Here is a 19,603-nt window from a genome sequence, read left to right as displayed (position 1 = left end):
GCTGAAAGTTAAGAAATTCTCCAAAGACTCCTTAAGATGGTTCAACCTCTCATTCACGCTGAATTCCTTCTATAACATCTTAGACAGGCCGTCGCAAGTGGCCTCAACGGTTGGCACGTTCACCTATGATTAAACCCAAGTCAGCCAACTCAGAACCTCTACTGCCAACGCCGGGCCCGCCAGCATGCAATTCACAGCAAGAACAGTTTTTTTTCACTTACAGTAACTTCTTACCAAACTGGTGGATGCCTGGAGTCCAGGGAACTATTTACTTCTGAAAGGGGTATGGTCCATATCTGGACGTGTTAAATACCCTCCTACAATGCAAGGACAGACCTCCACAAAAAGAACTGTCCAACCTCAAATGTTAATAGTGCCGAGGTTGAGAAACCTTGACTGACCCCAAAACACATGCTTTTTCTCATTTTTCTTAATACTAATGACCAACTTGATTTATACTTCATTTTCACACTTTTGATGAAGACGTGGATACAGGAAAGACTTACCTTCCCTCTGAAATCTACTATAGGACAGCCAACAGCACCATCCCAATGGTCAACGGCAACTAACCCTGAACCCCAGTGTCAGGGGGACAATAGAGAGAGGTGGGGACTGTGCTGAACTGAGAACCCATCCATCTAAAAGAGACAGTCATTTCCCAGTTCAAGCCAATTGAAGTCCTGTGAAAATGTGGGCACAGTGTTGACAGATCTTCTGATTTTTTAATGGAAGCCAGAAATCTTCATTTCTGTGTGGAATGTCCAGATTTTCAAATGTTGGCTCCAGTTTCTATTTTAAATGTTCTGCAGACCAAACAAAATGCCTTTTGGCTGCCAGTTTGCAACCTCTGTATTGCATGAGATGTTACTGCAGGGCCACTAAAGGGAACAGGAAAAAGGCAATAATGGAGTGGAGGCAATAATGAAGGGCAAAGCTCAGAGGAGGAAGAGAAACACAGGCTGATCATCAGAGGCCCATAAACGTAAGCACAGTCTAGCCAGGGTCACTCTGGCCACTCCAAGTGATACTGAGGCGTTTCTATCTTTTCCTCAGAAGTTCAGTGCCTCTCCCATGCTTGGGTGGAGTGTCCCAGATATTGAGCACTAATTTTGTACAAGACACCATGAAAAAAGATGACCCTCTCTGAACACCCTTATCTGAAATAAAAGGTCATCCTCTAGGCCTGTGGGAAAGAGCACATGGGAGGGAGAATAGCAGCACGTCTTAAAAGTGCCGTCCCCAAAGGAGTGTTTGAGGAGAAAGGAGATGATACACACACAGTGTTGCACAGCACCTGGAAAACCCACACATTTCACAAATGGCACTGTAGCCCAGTAGAAGAGGGGCGGCCAAGGCATATCTAGAGGTGCATTATGCTGAAGTTTGGGGATCCACAGGGAACCAGTCCACCCCCAACTTCCAGCCAATGTTGCTGACTTCAGTTGGGGAATCTACCTCTCTCCCACTCCATCCCAAGTTCCAGAAGTGGTGCATGACAAAGTACCGAATCCTCCTGAACAGGGATTAATTAAAGGATGGGCTCATCACCTACGTCTCAGCTCTTGAACCAGCCACACCTGAAACCAGATCTCCCCAGAACTTTACATTTCCCAGAGTCAGTACGTTTCCTTTTCAACTTAAACCAACTCAGAAGTAAGTTTTCTATTACTTACATCCAGAAGAATCTTGACAGCTTTGTGGGCCCGTGGCAGGGTTTTTGCTTGACTCAGCTCTGGGGTGGAGAAGGCAGACTGTGAATCCAGTGTTGTCAGCCTGGGCAACCCAGGTCTTTAGGGCTCTTGAACCCTCGCCTCACCCTCGCAGCCCCGCCACCCCTGACTCATTATTCAATTTTCCAATCACGTTGTGTGGAATCCTTCAAGGCCCCGCCTCCTTTTATCCCCTTTCACGTCTGTAGCCACTGGAAACTATCACCACAGTCCTTACGATGTGAACAACACAAGAAGTTCCTTGCCGTTCTAAACAGTGGCTGACAACCATTTACGAAACCTGCAAACATTTCACCACTCCTAAATCAACCCCAGATGACAAAATAATAATCATCATGAAACTAATGGAAACCCGAAAGAGGATGGATTTGGACCATGTTTGTCATTACCCACGATGAGGGGTGATCAGGAAAAAGTCTTGAGAAAGACATGAAAATGAAGCAAGCTGATTGCTCCTTGGACGACGTCTCAGCCCCCATCCTCATGAGATTCAAGTCCTACTTTTTCCTGGAAACAACTGGTAGCATCTCTTGGCACCCTTCTGGTCAGGAATTGGTAAAAAAGTAAAGAAAAGAGAGCGTGAGAGAAAGGCTCACTGTCTTGTCACTGAAATTAGACTCCCAGGGTCTACAGGGATGTTTGGAAGAGCGGTCTCAAACTGCAAGCTTGCACCTGCATGCTGGTGGTTCCTCGTGATGATTTTAAAATCAGGACATTTCTCATAAAAGTCCAGATTTCAGCGTCTTTTGAAAAATCAGAACACATGGCAATATGGAATCAGCATTCCCCCTGGTTAATTACCCTGCTCATTTCATTAACTTCTTACCTGCCTATCTGAATTTGCAATGATTGATTTCAGATTTAGGTCCTATGTACTTTTAAAAAGTCCTTTAAAAATTATGATACTACTGACTTCAGACATGTCTGATTGACACAGAACGGCTCTACCTGATGGGGCCCTTCCACCATGATTTCATCTCCGCCAGCCCCCTGTTTATTGGCCCCAGCCCTACTGGCCTCCAGGTGGCTCCCATCTGAGGGCTTTTGCCCTTGCTGTTTCTTCTTTCTAGAATATTCTTCCCCAGATATGGGCAGAGCTCACTCCAGCCCTGTGCTCAGAGGCCGCCTGCTCAGAGAGCCCTCCCCTGCCCCCCTCCCCCCCGCACTTTCTATCCACCTTCTCTTGATTTTTCCCCCCCAGACTCATGACCATCTGACATTCTGTGTACTTTACACATTTAGGTTTTTATCTTTGGTCTTTCCCCACTCAACTGCAGCTCCATGAAGTAGATTTTGGTTGTTTCTGTTCTCTACTGTATTTCTCGTGTCCAGAGTAGGTCCTGGTACACAGCTGGTGCTCAGTACGTATTTTCGAATGAATGAATGAAATTCCGTTTTCTGCATTCAAGAGGAAATGGAGGGGGGCTGAAGTGGAGGAGGAAGGCGAAAGGAGGCAAACCCAGACAGTCTGCACACCTGGTCACTGAAAACCCAGCAGTGGCTTCTGGAGAAAAGGACATTTTCCACGACAGAAGAAAGGGAATAAGAAGAAAAATGGAATCAGAGGCTACCACGGCATTTGAGTTTGCACAGACAAGCGGGCAGGGTTTTTTGGAAGCGTTCTTCTCTGCCTCTGACCCGTGCTGCCCAAAGTCCAACTCTTCCTGGGAGGTCTTGGGAAGGGGGGGTCCGCTCTGCCGGGCATCAGGCACGTGACAGGCAAGTCCCTCCCCCGAGGGCCGTGGTGTCCTCATCCGCTTAAATTTTAATACCGGCGGGCTGGGCGTTCCAGGCTGCCTGCTGCGGACTTGTCTCTGCAACTTCTCACGTGGGGACGAGGAAAGCCAGTGTCTCTGACCTTATCTGGAAAAACCTGAGCCGTTTTCCAGCTCGAGCCCCGCATGCCTGGGAATTTCCCTTCTCTTCCACTGCAAACTGTACCCAACTGCAACTGCGCCCCACCGTGAGATATGATTTCCATAGTTACTTTTGCTCCAACAGGTAATAAACGGTATTGGACAATCAGATGTGTATCAGATGCCCTTCTACGCAGGTCATAGTTGTTAACTCTGATCATGTAGATTCATGATCCTCACTTCCTAAGTGGGGAAACTGACGTTAGAAGAACTTAAGTAAACCCAAGGTCATGAGGATAGTAAGTAGTAGACTTGGACAGACTGGCTCTTAACCCCTGTATTATTCTGCACCTGAGGCTGATAGAATACACCAATACATCCTTGTAAAATACTGAAAAATTACAATTAAGACCGACGGTCCCTTTGTTTCCCTCTCATGCCTGTCCCTAATTAACTGTCCAGTTAAGTGAAGGTCAAAGAGAAGGAAAATTTAATTCTTTCTATGGTGGTTAAGGAGGCAGGGAGTGCAGGGGTTATGAAGACAACCTCTAGAACCATCTGCATACAAAGCCTGGCTCTACTCCTTAACTGCTGTGTGACCTCGAGCAAGTCACTTAACCTCTCTGTGCCTTACTTTCCTCCTGAAAATATGAATAGTAATAGACTTCCTTCATAGAATTGTTGTGAGGAATAAGTCAGTTGATCGCTATACTCAATCAGAACAGATCCTGTCATCGAGTAAGCACACAGAGGTCATTTTAATTAGCATCATATTCATCTAAAGGCCAGCCATTCCTCTTTCAAAGACGAAAGACAGAGACTGAATGTGTCCAGACACATGCTCTGAGATGACTTTACTAACATTCTTGACAGACTCATTTGTTTCACTTCATTCCCCTGAAAACTGAGCGCAGAACTGCAATTCTGGTTAGTAGAAAATTCTGTTATTTGAGGCATTTGCTGTAAGCAGCTTGCAGGGACAAGCTTTGGGAATAAACGATTTCATTTAAATGAAGAGCTCTCGGGGAAAATTTCACATATTCAGATGCGTGTTTCTCTTTCTTCATTCATGAATCCTGCCATACCCGGATGCCACTTTTACTATAATTACCTGGTGGACTTGAGTTTTAAACCGTTTTTGTCTTCTGCAGTTAAAAACATGTGAAACCATTTGTCTGAAATGCTTGCTATATCTTTTCCAAACACATAATAAGATAAAGACAGAACTCTAAAGAAAAAAATTCATTCATGTTTTAAGTTAATATGGAAAGGGTACACCCCCCCATTAAAAAGAAGATTGCCCTTCGGAGACTAGTAGATTCTTCCAGAATGTGTGAAATTCCAAGACTGCAGCTACCTAGAGAACAGGAAGGAATACTCCCCAGGCAAGTAAGCTTCACTTTCACTCTTCTCTTTGAGTACTTCTGGGGGTGATGCAAGTAAGAACCGACACTCTCTGAATGAGCAGGCCACGTTCCCATCCATCACTGTATTGAAACTCTCTAACAAACCTAATATGGATGGCATCCGCCCCACGAACTGCGGAAGAGTCTGGGGCTCTGAGAGCCCGAGTCCTCTGCCCAATGTCACACAGCCGGTAGGTGGTGGAGTGGGGAGTACATTCCATGCGCTCCCCATCAGCTCCTCCCTTATCTCTGCCTTTGGGCCCCACATCACAGCCTAGGACCCAGCATGGTCTGAGGAGGAGGTCATGCCCCCCCATGGTTGGCAAGAAATGCCAGAGGTTCTTAAGAAATGTCACCTAGAGAAGGATGTCATGATCCACTGCCATTCCTTTTTCCACTTGTTGTTTTAGAAGATGTCCATTCATTCTCAATGGAAAGGCCACAAAAACGGGCTCACTGGGGATGAAGGATGCTATTGAAAGGTAAGAAGAGACTGTCAGTAAAGGTCAGTCGGTCACAGAGAAGTCTCTGGGATTGTCTGCGCCCTTGTCCTAGGAGGGCTGCAGGTCACGTGGTAGAACCATCCTGTGCTTTGGGTCAGAGAGACCTGGAATGTCATCGGGCAGCCACTTGACATGTGCAAGCCTCAGTTTTCCCATTTGTTAATCGAAACACAAATGTCATGGGATTTTTTTTTTTGGAGAGGATTAAATGAGCTTGGTGAAAGTGTCTGGCATATCATAACTCCTGTGAGAGATTTTAAAATCCACTTCTTCCCTCTCCAATTCCCCTCCCTGAATATTGAGATAATTTTGATTCAAAATTCTCAGATAAAGGCATACCTGAATGCCTTTAATTCTTCAAAGTCCCAAAAGTTTGGGGAAGTTTCATTCATTAGATAACAGCACAAGGTAGCACAGGGAACTACAGTCAATATCTTATAATAAGATATAATGGAAAAGAATCTGAAAAAGAATATATATATATACACATACATATATGTATATATATGTATAACTGAATCACTTTGCTGTACACCTGAAACTAATTCAACATTGTAAATTAACTGATTATTATTATAATATATAGTTAAATATATCACTATATTAACTATATTATTATTGTATAATAACTTCAATTTAAAAAAATGATTTTAAAAAACCATCAATAGGGATAGCTAACTCTTACATCCTCTCACTACAACCCTATGCAGTAGATATTTTATCTCTGTTCTATGATATGCAAACTGAGGCATAGTTAGGGGAGACAGAGCTGGGATTTGAACCAGCAGCTGAGCTCTCAGATCTCAGCTTTCACTGATATACCACCACCTATAAAACCTGACGAAGACCAGAATTTATAGTAGCTTAGCTGGTAGAGCATATCAGATCTGGAACGTTCTGAGCAGGTACCTTTCAAAGCTGGGGTTAGGAGTGGGCCACGTGTCTTTGGCAGGATAAGGTAGCAGAAGAAAAATGAGTAATCTTTTGCTTTTCTTTTTCAATTCATTAAGGTTTGTTGGGGTGAGCAAGAACCTCATTTTTTTTCCCCCACGACTTCCCTTTCATTTTAAAGGGGAAACGTGCGTGCACCTCAAAGACCACTCAATAGCAGTGCTGAAGTCTCAAGTTCAATCACAATGTCCCCATTGTGGCCGGGGGACTCCTTGGCCTTTAAGCTTGGGTTATAAAAATTTGGTCTGAGCCCAAAGTCTGGCTTTAATAGAATATTTTAATTTTGTTTAATGAATATAATTTTAAATCTGTTTGGCAGTTTTAAAATGTGTTATTTTATTTTCAAATTAAAATTTACTAATGTTCAGTGCTTTCCTGGGGGCGGGAGGGAGGCAAGGAGTGGGTGTGATAATAATACAAGCTACCATTTATTGAGGGCTTACTATGTGCCAGACACCCTGCTACCTCTTTTAAGCCTCCCAACCTCCTAACGTACAGCGACCGTTGCCTCCACTGTTTGGGAAGTTGAGTGGGGCTCAGTCCCCAACCCGAGACAGCATAGTTGAGTGATGGACTTAAGGTTCAGACCAAACTGTCTGAGTTCAGGGTCTGTGTTATTAACCACTGCCCTACATTCTCTTGATGCTGAAAAAGGACTCCACTGACCAAGAGCTAAAAGGCACATCATTGGCCCAGTATGTAATTCCCTATAACCTCAAAGGTAATGACAGCTGGCTTGAGCATAATAGCTGGCTTACTCAATGTGGGCAGGCACTGTAGCAAAGCAAAGTGTTTTACATGTACTGCCTCATTTAAACTGTCACAATGGCCTTCTGAAGCAGTTATTATTGTCATTATTATCATCATCCCCATTTTACAGAGGGGAAACTGAGACTCAGAGAGCTTAGGGTCATGTAAGCTTGTAAATAATACATTTAAGCTTAAATAATAATAATAATAACAACAATAATACAGTAGCCGACTCCGATATAGCTCGTACTCTCTGCCATGTACTACTGCAAACACTTTATATTAGCTTGATCTCCATGATAACCACCCTGTGTTACAGGTGAAGAAACCGAGGCACATAAAAGTTAGGTAACTTGCCCCAAACTAATAGTTGGTTAATGCTGAGCAAGGATTTGAACCCAAGCAGCCTGGCTACTGGCTCACAAATCTTAAGAGATTCATGCTCTTAATCTCTAGGCTGTAAGTCAGAGCCAAGGCTTGAATTTGGAAAGATTCTCCCTTTTCCTACCTGTTCTCCCCACCACCTCTTAAGGGTAGCAGAAGGTCATTGTCTGTCTGAGGCAGGGAATAAGCCATGGGCATTGTCTGACACAGTTCTAGGCACAGAAGTCAGTGTACTGCTCTTAACAAGTTGGGCATGGCTTCTTTGAATAAGAGTCTGCAAAGTTGGGTCTTTCTCTCCATCCTTCTGCTTGAATATTAGAAAGCTCAAGAAGTCATATCTCTGCCCCCTGAAACCTCAAAGGGAAAGAAGAGGCAGGGTGATATTGGTGAAAACACCCTGGGATCCTGCCATCAGAGGTGCCAGATTGGGTCCTTCTTGCCTTTGGGTCGCCAGTAATTAGCCCAATGCCTAGAACACAGCTCAGTAAATAATGCTGAATAAATGAGGGAAAGAATGAATGCATTTGGAACTTTCCCCCATCACCATGCAACGCGTGAGGCACGTAGGAGGCACTCAATAAATAATAAATCAGTGAAATGGTATATGTAATGTCCCAAGTGCACGATCTTCCTTGTCAACAAAATCTGTCTTGTCAGATTGCAATAGCTCAGGGGTCAGCAAACATTCTGTAGACGGCCATGCAGTCCCTATAGTAACTACTCAACACTGCTGGCACAGAAGGGGCCACAGACAATAGCTTAGACCAGCTAACTGCAGTGATGCAGCCATCATTTCAACAGATTTCAATGCTAAACTTCAGTTATTCTACAAGGACAGGCTCAAGATTCTGTGAGAATCAGGTGATGTCTCTTATTTTGAACCCAACTTTTATACCTGACCATCACTTAATATCCTCCAAGCAAAACGATTGGAGACTGACTTTAAAAGCTAGCTCTCCAGGGCAGACATGTAGAGAGAACGTAGCTCTCATTACATGAGCACGCGTGGGGTGGGGTGGACGTGGAGGCTGGATATCCTAGTGGTTAGGAATCAAAACTGGGTTCAATCCTGGTTCTGACATGAGCCATATAACCTTGGACGAGTTACTTCTCCATGAGACTCAATTTTCGCATCTGTAAAATAGGGGTGATAATAATAGCACATTCCATCTAAGGCTATTTGGAGTCAGAAATATAAGTGCTTGCTTTGCACAGTGCCTGGCACATAATAAGTGTTCAATAACTATGGGCCACTCGTTATTCTCAAACAAACCTTCTGTCTTTTTAAAAAACAAAACAAAAAAAACAATTCACTAAAAATAGGCACAAAGAAACGGCAGCAAAGCTGCAGGGAAGAAAGACATTTCCAAATCAGTTTCCTAAAGACAGAGCAAGGCATTCCAGAGCTCCCGAGGTGTCAGAAAACTCTCCACTCTAGATCAAACCACTAGCAAGTCCCCTAATCTCTCTGCTCACCCCCCATCCCCCCAAAAGCCTGCTTCTGTGTCCTTTTATCACTTTGTCTTTCTTGTGGGTGCCAGAGCAACGCTGAAGACATTCGGAGCGTTTCAGACATTCGCTGTGTTTAAGACATTCTTTCTCCCCTCCCACCCCCCTTTCCTCCACACTCCAAAATTAAAGTCTCCGGGGAGTATGGTCTCTTTAGCAAGAGGAGAACACTAGAGAGCCCCGGTGGCCCGTCACAGACCGGAGGTGAATAATCTTCCCGGCTCCATTCTTTTTCACGGCTGGATGGGGCCAAAACTTTGTTTACAACACAAGCGGCAAGTCACAACTTGTTATGCCACATGACACCCTCCAAGCCGCGAGTCACCGCTTCCCTCTACTGTACCAGTCGCACAAAAGGCCAGAGGTGCAGGAATCTGCCCCCTGTGCTCCTCCCCCCCACACCCCCTTCCCAACTGGGAAGGGCATTCAGACCTTTGCTGGGGAGACAAGTGTTTCTAGAACACCGTGAAACAAAAGTCCCCATACGTGCAAATAATACACACCCACAAAAGAAAACAACCTTTTTTGCAGCGATACCCTTTCTGTCTTTCCTATGAGGAGGTTTTCTCCCTGCGTGGAATTTCCATCAGCACTGGTGCTGATACCAAACTCGGGGATGCAGCGGACGTGCTCCGCATTTCGGGGAGCTGCCCATCAACGAAGACCTAAAGGTTTGTACTTACACGTTGCACCCCACATGCCAAAAAAACATGTATGTGTTCCCAGCAACAAAAAAATTGTTCTGGAAACTACTAACACCTTAACCACTAAGTTACTACAGGAAGGGGATGGGAGGTGAAGAAATTGACCAGAAGGAATGCAAGCCATTTTTGACCTTTGGCTTCTGCATATCCAAACAACAGGAAAGAAAGATCTCCTTTGGAGGAAGGGGTGCCCCGGAACCTGCTTTCTCAGTGGAGCCGTGAGAGGGAGTGATCCAAAGGAGATGGGAATTCCAGCCCTCCCCTCTCGCTTTACCCCAAGAACATCTTCGGAACCCAAATCAAATCGAGATCTTTCGACCGTGGACTCAGAAACCCCCCTTCTGCGTCCACTTGAATCAAACACGTCAAACAGGCAGGAATTTTGACTTGGCCGAGGTGAGGAGACCTGGTGGTTTTCGCCCTGTTTTGGTGACCTTCAAGGGCTTATTTATGCACTTCAAACTCATGACCTAATACATGTTGGTTTGGCTTCTCTTCTCATAATAGCAGCCTGTAAAAAGCTTTTGAGAATTCCCCGTGTTTTCTTATTTTGGGTCAAGAAAATAAAATCGATATCTAAGTAACCTTAAAAAAAAAACTCAGCCTGCACAATCTAAAAATTTGGAATGTTTCCACTACGACTACGGCTATCTCTGAAAGCCTCAAGATCATCAGAGTTAAGCCCCACATTTGCCATCTTTAAGGTGAGATATTTGGTAACAGCATATGTGAGAATTAGCTAAGAGGGACTTTTTGACATAAGTCAAACAATGACATTTAAAACTCACGTTAAAGCAATTACCGTGCGGAATTTTTCCGTGTTTTTCCCATTTCTCAATCAGAAGTGTATATGTTTTCAACATAGTTTCTTGCTGTAATTTTCTTTCTTGGCAAACCACATCTTACCATGAAACCCAAAGTATGCATGCTACAGAAACAATAATGGTTGAAACAGACTCGGCCGTCTCTGGCATGATTTTTCTTTGCAAAATTAAAACATCTTTTGGCTAATATACTGTACATTTCAGTAATGAAAGACCATTCTTGGGAGATGAACAGAAAAGAAAGGGGAGCTAACAGATTCAGCTGATGCGAGACAAAAGTAAGTTGCTGTCTTCAGACAGTGGTCAAACCCTCCAGTTCCTCATCCTTTGGGGAGAAAAATGTCGATTTTATCATTTTTTCCTTTAGTTAAAATCACAGAGAGCTGACAGTTCTCCTCAGAATGATTATGAGTAGATATGTACGGATATGTTAAATCTGGGAACGCACAGATTTTTAAAATCTAACTTTACTAGATCTTCAAAAGGAAACTAGAGGGGAAAAAAATCCAGTGCCATTGAAATCACAACCCGTTTTCATGTTATTGACACACTACTGCGGAGACTAAGTGACAAAATAATTTCTGGCCTCTTTTAAATCCTTGGTTCATTTAAAAATATGTCTAAATGGACATTACGGGGCAAAGACAATCGGCCATGTGCACATTCTCAAAACCGGTGAGAAGTAAACCTGTCTCCCTTGGCTGTCTGTTTCTCTGAGCTCCTGTTTTAAATTTCTGCATATATACGAAAGCAGAGGCAGCTTTTGCAAAAAAGCACCAGCAGCCACATCTGCGCCCTCACTAGTATCATCAGATGGGTGATGACAGGGATGACGAAGCCCTGCTTTCTACAGACCTGGGTCTGTGCGCAGAGACCCCCTCAACCATCCCTCTAGGCTTCATCCCAAAGTGGGGGCCCTCCCAGCCCTCCCCGACCCTCAGGCCGCCTGTCCCAGATTCAGGCAACCTCCAGCCTCCCCTAACCTTCAAAGTGGCAAAGATAAATCGTTCCGGTTACCTGACTCTTGGGACCACCTGTTCCAAATTATTCTTTGCTCTCCAAATGTTTATAATCTAACCCCCAAGCAACAACCCACCCATAGCGATCCAGCACCTTCCGGTAAACTGGATTTGGACAGCCTACCGTAACATTTTAGGGCCTTGCCACTGCCGGTAAATTTATTGACTCTTTTTAGGAACTAAAATGGGTGGCGTTATAGTATTGAAGGAACAAATCAAATTAGCCCTTGTAAATAGTCGTATTCTTTCCCTTTACACGACCGTGTACAACCTTCTAAATATCATGACTCACCAGAGTCCAGATTTGTGTTTTCTAAATACTTAATATGATTTTTCTGCCATCTAAGACAACAGCAAAAAACATCAGGGTAGAGTCAGAAAATAATCGTGTTCAGCGCATTTAAAACTATCCAAACTCAGCATCTCTCTCCAAGGGAAACGAGAGCAGAAATGTTCTCTGAGGCAAGGTTTTCAGAGCCCCGTCGGCAGAGGGCTGAAGGCCTAGATTCCGGCCTCACTCACTCTTCAGCCTCTCGTAAGTCATTTGACTTGTGACTCAGTTTCTTTGTTAACAAAGTTGGCAAAATAATAATAGTAATAGTAAAAAAAAATAATAGCAATACCTAACTCAAAATGTTGTTGTGAGAGCCATCCTGAAAATACATGTCAAGAGCTGATTTCAGGCCTGGCATGTAAATGCTCAGCTATTTTTCATCATTATTAAATACACGGATATAATTTAAGCAGAGAGACATGGCAAAGGCACCAACAGAATGAAAGTGAGCATAAAGAAAGAAAAAAAAGCAGCAAAAAAAAAGGAAAAAATTTAAAGCCTGTGGCTTTCTTCGTCCCCTTCCTCTCAATCTACCTGGCAGGTACTCTCATATCTTGAAACTGATTTTAAATCACACACAACAAAGAACTAGTCCTGGCCCCTGATTCCTTTACAGCAAGACAGTGGGTCTGAGACAGTCATTTCAAGTATTTGTCACCTGATTGAGGGGGTTTATCCTTGGATTAGAAGAGATGTTAGTTAAACACCATTAGGCCTGTTACGATCTTCAAATAGGAAGATGAAGCATTGTCTCCAGCTAATTCTCTGCTAATTGTTTCCCTACCGGAGCCTCCTTTTTGTTTTGTATGTTTGGGACTGTTTGAACAGCCACAAACGGTAGGGGGACAAAAAGTGGGCCCTTCCGAAGTCTGTTATGATATTGGGGGATGGGGGGGTCAGGGAGAAAGATGGGGAGTGAGCAAGGCCTTGTGGGGAGAGTGAGTGTATGTGTGTGTTTTCTGTCAACAGGCCGTGTTTTCTCAGCTCTGGGGTTAATTCTCTGTAAAGAGATTCCTTTTGATCCAAGTCCACCGACTCCTTTTTCAGAGCAGATAGCTAGGAAAAAAAGTTTCCTTCCATCAACAAAGCCCAGTCTTGGCAAGAGCCAGAAGGTTCAGCCTTTGGAGGTAACTGAATAACCAGCCACTTCACCTCCACAAACCCCCCAGATAAGGAGACCTACATCAGGAGAACGAGGTACAAAATGTCTGGGGGAGAAAGTTATCCTCTCCCAGAAGGAACTGATGTCAGACCGGACAGCCCTGCATTTTACCTGTGCCTAGTGGAGAGGAAGCCTTTCCACCCAGTCTACACCCACACACACTCAGCATTCCAACACTCAGCACCACCTCAGACCTGTGGCCACTGCCTAATACTTACGGTTTTACTTCTTCCCCACGCATTTTTATGCTAAGCAGGCCTGTCCCACAAAGACAAAACTCAACGCCTGTTGCAAGGCATCTCCTTGGAGAAGATAATGCGCTGTGTGTGGTGTGCTTGGATATTGAGGGCCAGGCAAGAATCTAAGCAAGATATCTCCACTCCCTTCATTTTTTCCTGACAGCCATGGGCTCTTTCTGCCGAGAGAGAGAGGCATCTGTCATGAGCTGCTAGGAACCCCACTTATGCACCATCACGGCCTGCGATTTTATTGTACAAGAAGTTTATTGCTGGCCTAATTAGTTTCAAACTGGGCATTCCAGCTGAGGACACCTAAAAAACATCTGGTGGAAGGAGTAAGAATGAGTCCTCGTTTCAGAGCTGGTTAGGTTGGCTTTCGGCAGAACTCTGGTCTCCTGCGCCTGACACAAGTTATCTTTGGAAAAGTAACTGAAAAAAGAAGGAAAGGGAAAGGAGTCGTCTTGTCCTGGGGGAACCCAAAACGTCTTCAAATGGACGTGCCTGGATTGTGGATACCTTTTTTCAAACTGCCCGGGGTCTCAGGAGCCAGCTCAACCTAATTCAAAATATACTTAGCTACATCGCCTTTTTTTTTTTTTTTTTTTTTCGCCGACGACTATTTTGCTTTCCCAACAGCAGCTAGCATTTTATGAATTTATCCGTCTGGAACAAGGCTTGTGATCCCTTACATACAATTTAAACCAGAAGTAATACCGCCTATTTGAAACAGCATGTCTTGGGTGTTTTTGCCAAATGGTAATCCCATAACAAGTCAACAAATCATATTTCTGTATGATGTGTTTAATATAACACAAAAGGCATAAAAAGAAGATTCTAAAACTCCAGTGATTAAATCATCTTTTTTAAAAAAAAATCTCAAAATATTGGGATAACGACATTTTGTTGTATTTCCTTTAGTTATTTCATATTAGGAAAGATGTATGTGTTTATAGAATATTCTCATACATGCGGCCACTACACTAGGTGAGCTATTTCAAGACAGGAAAAATGCCAAGACCTTTCAGATAAAATAGTTAATCATATCGTGAAGCTAAAGTTATAAGAATGGAGCTATTAACTAACTTGGTATGGGACACATGAACTGCTTTTTTAAAAGTTCAAGTCCTTTCAAATCTAGCCACCTGGGTCGAAATCGCAAAATTTAGAATTTCCTCAAAAGGCGAGGAGACCTGGAATACAAACGTGATTTTATGCTTCGTCTAAAGCAAGATTCAAACCGTCACCATTTGTTACATACATTACTTGTTAACTTTTCCTAGTCTGAGGATGTCTAAATGCAAAGAAGTATAAAGTTTAAGGGGCTTATTAAGGTGATGGGGAGAGAAAAGTCAAAAAAAAAAAAAAAAAAAGAAAAACTTTCTTGGGTAAAGTTGCCTGAAAGATTTTTTTCACAAACATTATTTTAAAAAGGAGGTCCTCCTTCTCTCCCCCCGCCCCCAAAAGGGCCATAGGCTGGTAAAGCGGCTACTAGCTCATACTCTGCTAGTAGAAATTTCACTCAAGCAAGACAGAGCTCGCGAAATAGATTCGGTTTGAAACACAATTGTCCGCTGGTTATAATTTCCTTTGGAAGGGAGCTCCCTAACTCAAACCCAATTCAGCACTCAGATTCTCACCTGATGTTTATAAATCATTATACCTCCGCTCTGCCTTGCCCACAACACCCAACTCCGATGTTCACTCATTTCACTGCACCTCGTAATTAAAAAGTACCTCCACCAGGGGTGATTTATATCTACCTCAACGTTATATATACATACATAAAAGTAATTCTGAAGATTACGTTGCATTTCGAGGAAAGGGGGGAGAAAAGAAAACGGTATCATCAAAACCGCGGCATCAGTCTTGCTTCTTAAAGAGCATTCGCAACGCAGCAACACGTACGGTCGCTGTCAACTCTTAGCCCAGGCGAGGCTTCGTTTAGGGGAAGTAGGAAACTCGCACCCGTCAAAGCGCTTCACTTTCAGCAGCTGAGGATTTTGCGCACTGAGGATTTTGTGATGCGAATGTTTCTCCCTGTCAAGCTGTCCTAATATTCCTTGAGTTTATAACCTATTTGCTTGGGGGCAGGGAATATATTTAAGGGCCAGTACGGCCGTTTAACCTCCAGGCTGCAAGGCTAAAAAACTATTCCATTCTCCGCTTTGTCCCATTACAACAAAACCCTCGCTTCCTTCTACACATCCTTTTGATATTCCAAGTTTCAACTCCAACTTCAGCCAGCGCCAGGACGCGGGTTCCGGTACAAAGCCGGGAGAGCTGGACCAGCGCGGGCCAAGCGCAAACGGACTTTAAAAAAAGAAATGCAGCCAGAAAAAAGGCTCGGTGGGCCATTCCAGCCCCATCCCGGGAATTCCAGCCATTTGCTCCACCGTTGCCCCATAACCAGCGCCCGAGGGCGTGAGTTTGGCTCCCGGCGCCTCTTGGTCCGGTTAGGGGAGCGCCCCTCATCGCGAGCCACCCGGGCCGTAAAACGAACCAAACGCGGAGGACCCAGGCGAGTCTACACCGCCTGCGCTCTATGCACTTGTCCCGCGTGCGGTAGTGCAAACTTCAGGGTCGTCGCCTCCCGGGCGCACGGAGAAACTGAGGCCTGGAGCCCAGGACAGACTTTCCCGAGACAGGATCTGCCCACTGTCCCCGCTGCCCTTGTGCCTGAGGCGCCCTGGGAGCCCCGGGCGCCCCGACAGCTGCGGAGGCCCCGGCTGGCCGAGTGCGGGAGAGACGCCCCAGGCCAGGGGGTCCGGGTCAACCCCGGCCCGGCGAATCGCGGCGGGCGGCCCGGGCTGGGCGCAGCGGTTGGTACTCACCGCGCGCAGTGGAGAGGGCGCCCCGGTGCGGTGCGGTGCCGGCGGCCGGGCGGGCGCGGGTCGGACGCGGCCGGGCTGACTGCGGCGGGCACGTTGCTACCTCCGCTGCCGCCGTTGCCTCCGCCTCCTGGGCTGCCGCGGCAGCTGCCTGCGCTGGGAGGACCGGCCCCTTCCCCTCCCTCGGCCGGGCCCTCCCTCTGCCCCCGCCCGGGTCCCCGCGCCGCGGCGTGGGTGCGTGGGGGCGCCGAGGCGCGACGCCGGGCTCCGCGGGCGCACACCCCCGGCGGCTGGACGCGCGGCGCGGCGCTTCGGCCCTGCAGCTGCCTCCGCGCTGTTCTCTGCGCCTGCCGCCCAGCCGGACGCGCTAGCTGCAGCCGGTCCTAGAGGAGGCGAGGGCCCAGCCTCCTCCCCACCCACCGACACCCACACCTCCTCCCTCTGCAACCCAGGCATGGCCCCCGAGAAGAGAAAGACTGCTTGGAAGGGACCTCAAGGGTGACACTGAATTCATTCATTCAGCCACCTATTCATTCATTCAACATATATGGAATATCTACTGCGCCAGGTACAGCTCCTCGGAGATTCAGCTAGAACAAGACAGACTAGTTTTGTGCCTTCCCGGAACTTATTCTCACATGGGGAGACAGACCGTAAACAAACAATCAAGTAAAGAATCAAGACAACTTCAGAAAGTTATCATTATTATGGAGGGGGAAAAATTATGTTCTGGAGCAAGGGAACCGTAATCTTGGCTGGAGTAGTCAGGGAAGACCTCTCTGAGGAGGCGACATCTGTATGATGAGAAAGTCCCATTTTTGGTTATATCTGCAGGAGGAGAGTTCAAGAATCTCCTTTTACCCATTTTACAGGTAGGGGAAACTGAAGTCCCAAGAACTTAATTGGCTTACCCAAAGTCAGTGGTATAAGCCCCTCCACACATACCCTCAAATTAAGGCACCCCACTTGCTTCATCCTCTCCTGGCCACCTGTTTCAATATTCCCCATAATAAACTGTTATGAACAGAGTCTATGCAGCAGTTTTCTCCCTCTCATGCACTTTCTAATACTTATGAAGCCCTGTTATGGAACACTCAGTCCGAAAACAGTGTCAACCACTGCCATTTGTTAAGCTCAAGAAATACAGGGTGCCCATATAAATGTGAATTACAGAAAAACAAGGAATAACTTTCAGAATAAGTATGTCCTAGGTGATACATACTTATACTAAAAAAGTATTCACTTTTCTCTGAAATTTCAGTTTCACTGGATGTCCTATATTTTTCTTTGCTAAATCTGGCTGCTCTAAGCCCATCCAGTTTGCGGGATCCTTCTTATCTCCTCTGGTCCCCCAAAGAGACTGGAAGGTAGATGCTGCTAGCATGCCCATTTTTACAAATGATCAAGTCTTAGCTCAAAGAAGGCAGAAAGTGTCTGAGCCAGAGCTGAAGTTCAGGTCCAGTTGACTCCAAAGCCCTTGCTCTAGAGATATAATATAGAGCCTTCAACTCCACTTGTGGGGTTACTGGGAAGCCAGTGAAACTTAAGCTCCTGGGCCCCTCACTTGACGCGTCTCTTTCTAAGGCCCTGACAGGGACCTAGAAATCCATTCACGGGGTCACTTGTTCATGTAAAATTTACAAAAGTCATTTGCTTTTCATAGTTAGCGGCAACCAGCAGAGACCACCATCACTCTCCACTCTGATTCCCCACTGGAGCACTTGACCTTGAGTAGGGTGGTATGGAAGTGGTCATTGGCATTTGGGGGATCCAGCCGAGGGGAAGTTGAGTTGGGAATTTGTGGTATTTTTCAGCTTCTTAAAATATGCATTTGTTGTGATTTCTTAATTCAAAGAACTATTCATTTTGTACCTAATTTCGTACTCATAATTTCGTATCCTTTTTCTTAAATAAGGCCCCCAAGTTGTATAAACAGCAGGCCCCGCTCTACTGGGAGCCACCTCTGGTCAAAGCTTATTCTATCCCCTTTTGCTCCCCAAACTTCAGGCAAGCAAATGTATTCAGTGAGCACAGTTATTCTCCTCCCACAAGGAGGGTGAGGTTAGATCTGCAGTTCCCGGATGAAGATAACTCTTCTGCTTCCTAGCTGCAGGACATATGTACGTACTTAGTGTTGACTTTCTCATCTCTAAACTGGAGATAACAGTACCCATCTTGTATTATTATTGGGACAGTTTGCTGAGATCATGCTCCTGAAACACTTACTACTGTGACTGTAGCTGGCATAAGCAATTGCTCAACTGTACAAACTTCACTTCTCATAGCAGCTTTGCAGAAAGCTCTCAGTCATTATAACCTGACCATCTTAATGCTCTCCAGAGGTGTTGAATTTATCTGGGCCCATGAGCCTTCATAGAATATTGTTTAAACAGTGGCAGTAAGCAGGCTTTTTTTTTCTAAAGGAAAATAATGGAATAGACTGGAATAGAAAACACCAAGTGAACTGCATGAAATCAGAGTAAGACTCTGTGTGTGTGTGTGTGTGTGTGTGCGCGCGCGCGTGTGTGTGTGTGTACTGGGTCAGGATGTGAAATGTGTTTCTTCTTGCAGATCATGTGCAAAACGTTGACGAACACTTATTAACCAAGAGTACTCTATGGAATACGAAGGGTTAACCTGTTTCCTTCAAGCCTTCTCACTCCTTCACCAGAATATGGCCCATTATCTCATAAATCGCAGCCACACCCCACGGCCCCCTGAGAGATAAACAGGAGGCAGGTGCTTATTAATTTTATTTTTTTCTTTCTCTTAGGGCAGTGGTCTCAACCCTGGCTTGCACATTAGAATCTCCAGGGGAGCTTTTAAAAATCCCCATGCGGAAGCCCTACCCCAGACCAATTAAACCAGACTCTCTGGGGAAGGGACTGCGGCATCAGGATTTTTTAAAGCTCCCGGTGATTCCAAGTGTGCAGCGGAGGGTGAGAGTCCCCATGTTTGGGAGAAAAAGGACTTGACCACAGATTTGCAGCAGATGAGATAGAAACTCAGATAAGACTTAAGGCTCCCACTTCTTACTCAAGATCACTTAAAATCCATCCCCCTTCCTGTGCAGGAGCACCCCCTTCCTGTCCCTCATTCCCTTGATTTCTTCTTAATAAGTATTTGTCCTCATTTTATAATGACCAGAAAAATAACCCCAGACAAAATCTGAAAATGCTAAACCATAAAGCAAATTCTTTAGAGTGTAGACCACAGGCACGTCTACCCTGGAGTAAAACACTGTTTTTTCCCCCTGGAGTCTTCCAAGTATAAATGTCCCCTGAAGCCAGAAGACCAGCTTAACTTTGAAAACGACAAACTTCACAACGTTTCCAACATGTATATACATATCCTACAAACACACATGTGTACTCTCCATGCCAAATTATGCCTTATTTCTATAC

At 45.2% G+C, this 19,603-nt stretch overlaps 1 protein-coding gene across 6 annotated transcripts in view; it reads right to left on the bottom strand.

The window, feature by feature from the left end:
• Nucleotides 1-19,603, bottom strand: part of EYA2 (EYA transcriptional coactivator and phosphatase 2) — a 287,148-nt gene that overhangs the window by 238,663 nt on the left and 28,882 nt on the right. Inside the window, exon 1 of one of the 6 annotated variants that reach the window (XM_067708331.1) lies at nucleotides 16,203-16,352. The exons of 1 other annotated variant lie outside the window; for it this stretch is intronic. Coding sequence is in view for 3 of the 5 variants with exons in the window: in XM_067708328.1 (XP_067564429.1) it covers nucleotides 13,351-13,373 (23 nt within the window). In the remaining 2 variants the exon portion in view is untranslated. Of the gene's footprint in view, nucleotides 1-1,673; nucleotides 1,944-13,350; nucleotides 13,477-16,202; nucleotides 16,353-19,603 lie in introns of those variants that run through there. 4 more of the 6 variants (XM_067708333.1, XM_067708328.1, XM_067708332.1 and 1 more) reach the window with 4 other exon arrangements.

This window comes from Pseudorca crassidens, chromosome 15, assembly GCF_039906515.1.
Source record: "Pseudorca crassidens isolate mPseCra1 chromosome 15, mPseCra1.hap1, whole genome shotgun sequence".
Classification (NCBI taxonomy): Eukaryota; Metazoa; Chordata; class Mammalia; order Artiodactyla; family Delphinidae; genus Pseudorca; species Pseudorca crassidens.
Note: the sequence above shows the minus strand (reverse complement) of the source record. Positions and strands in the feature narration are given on the sequence as shown.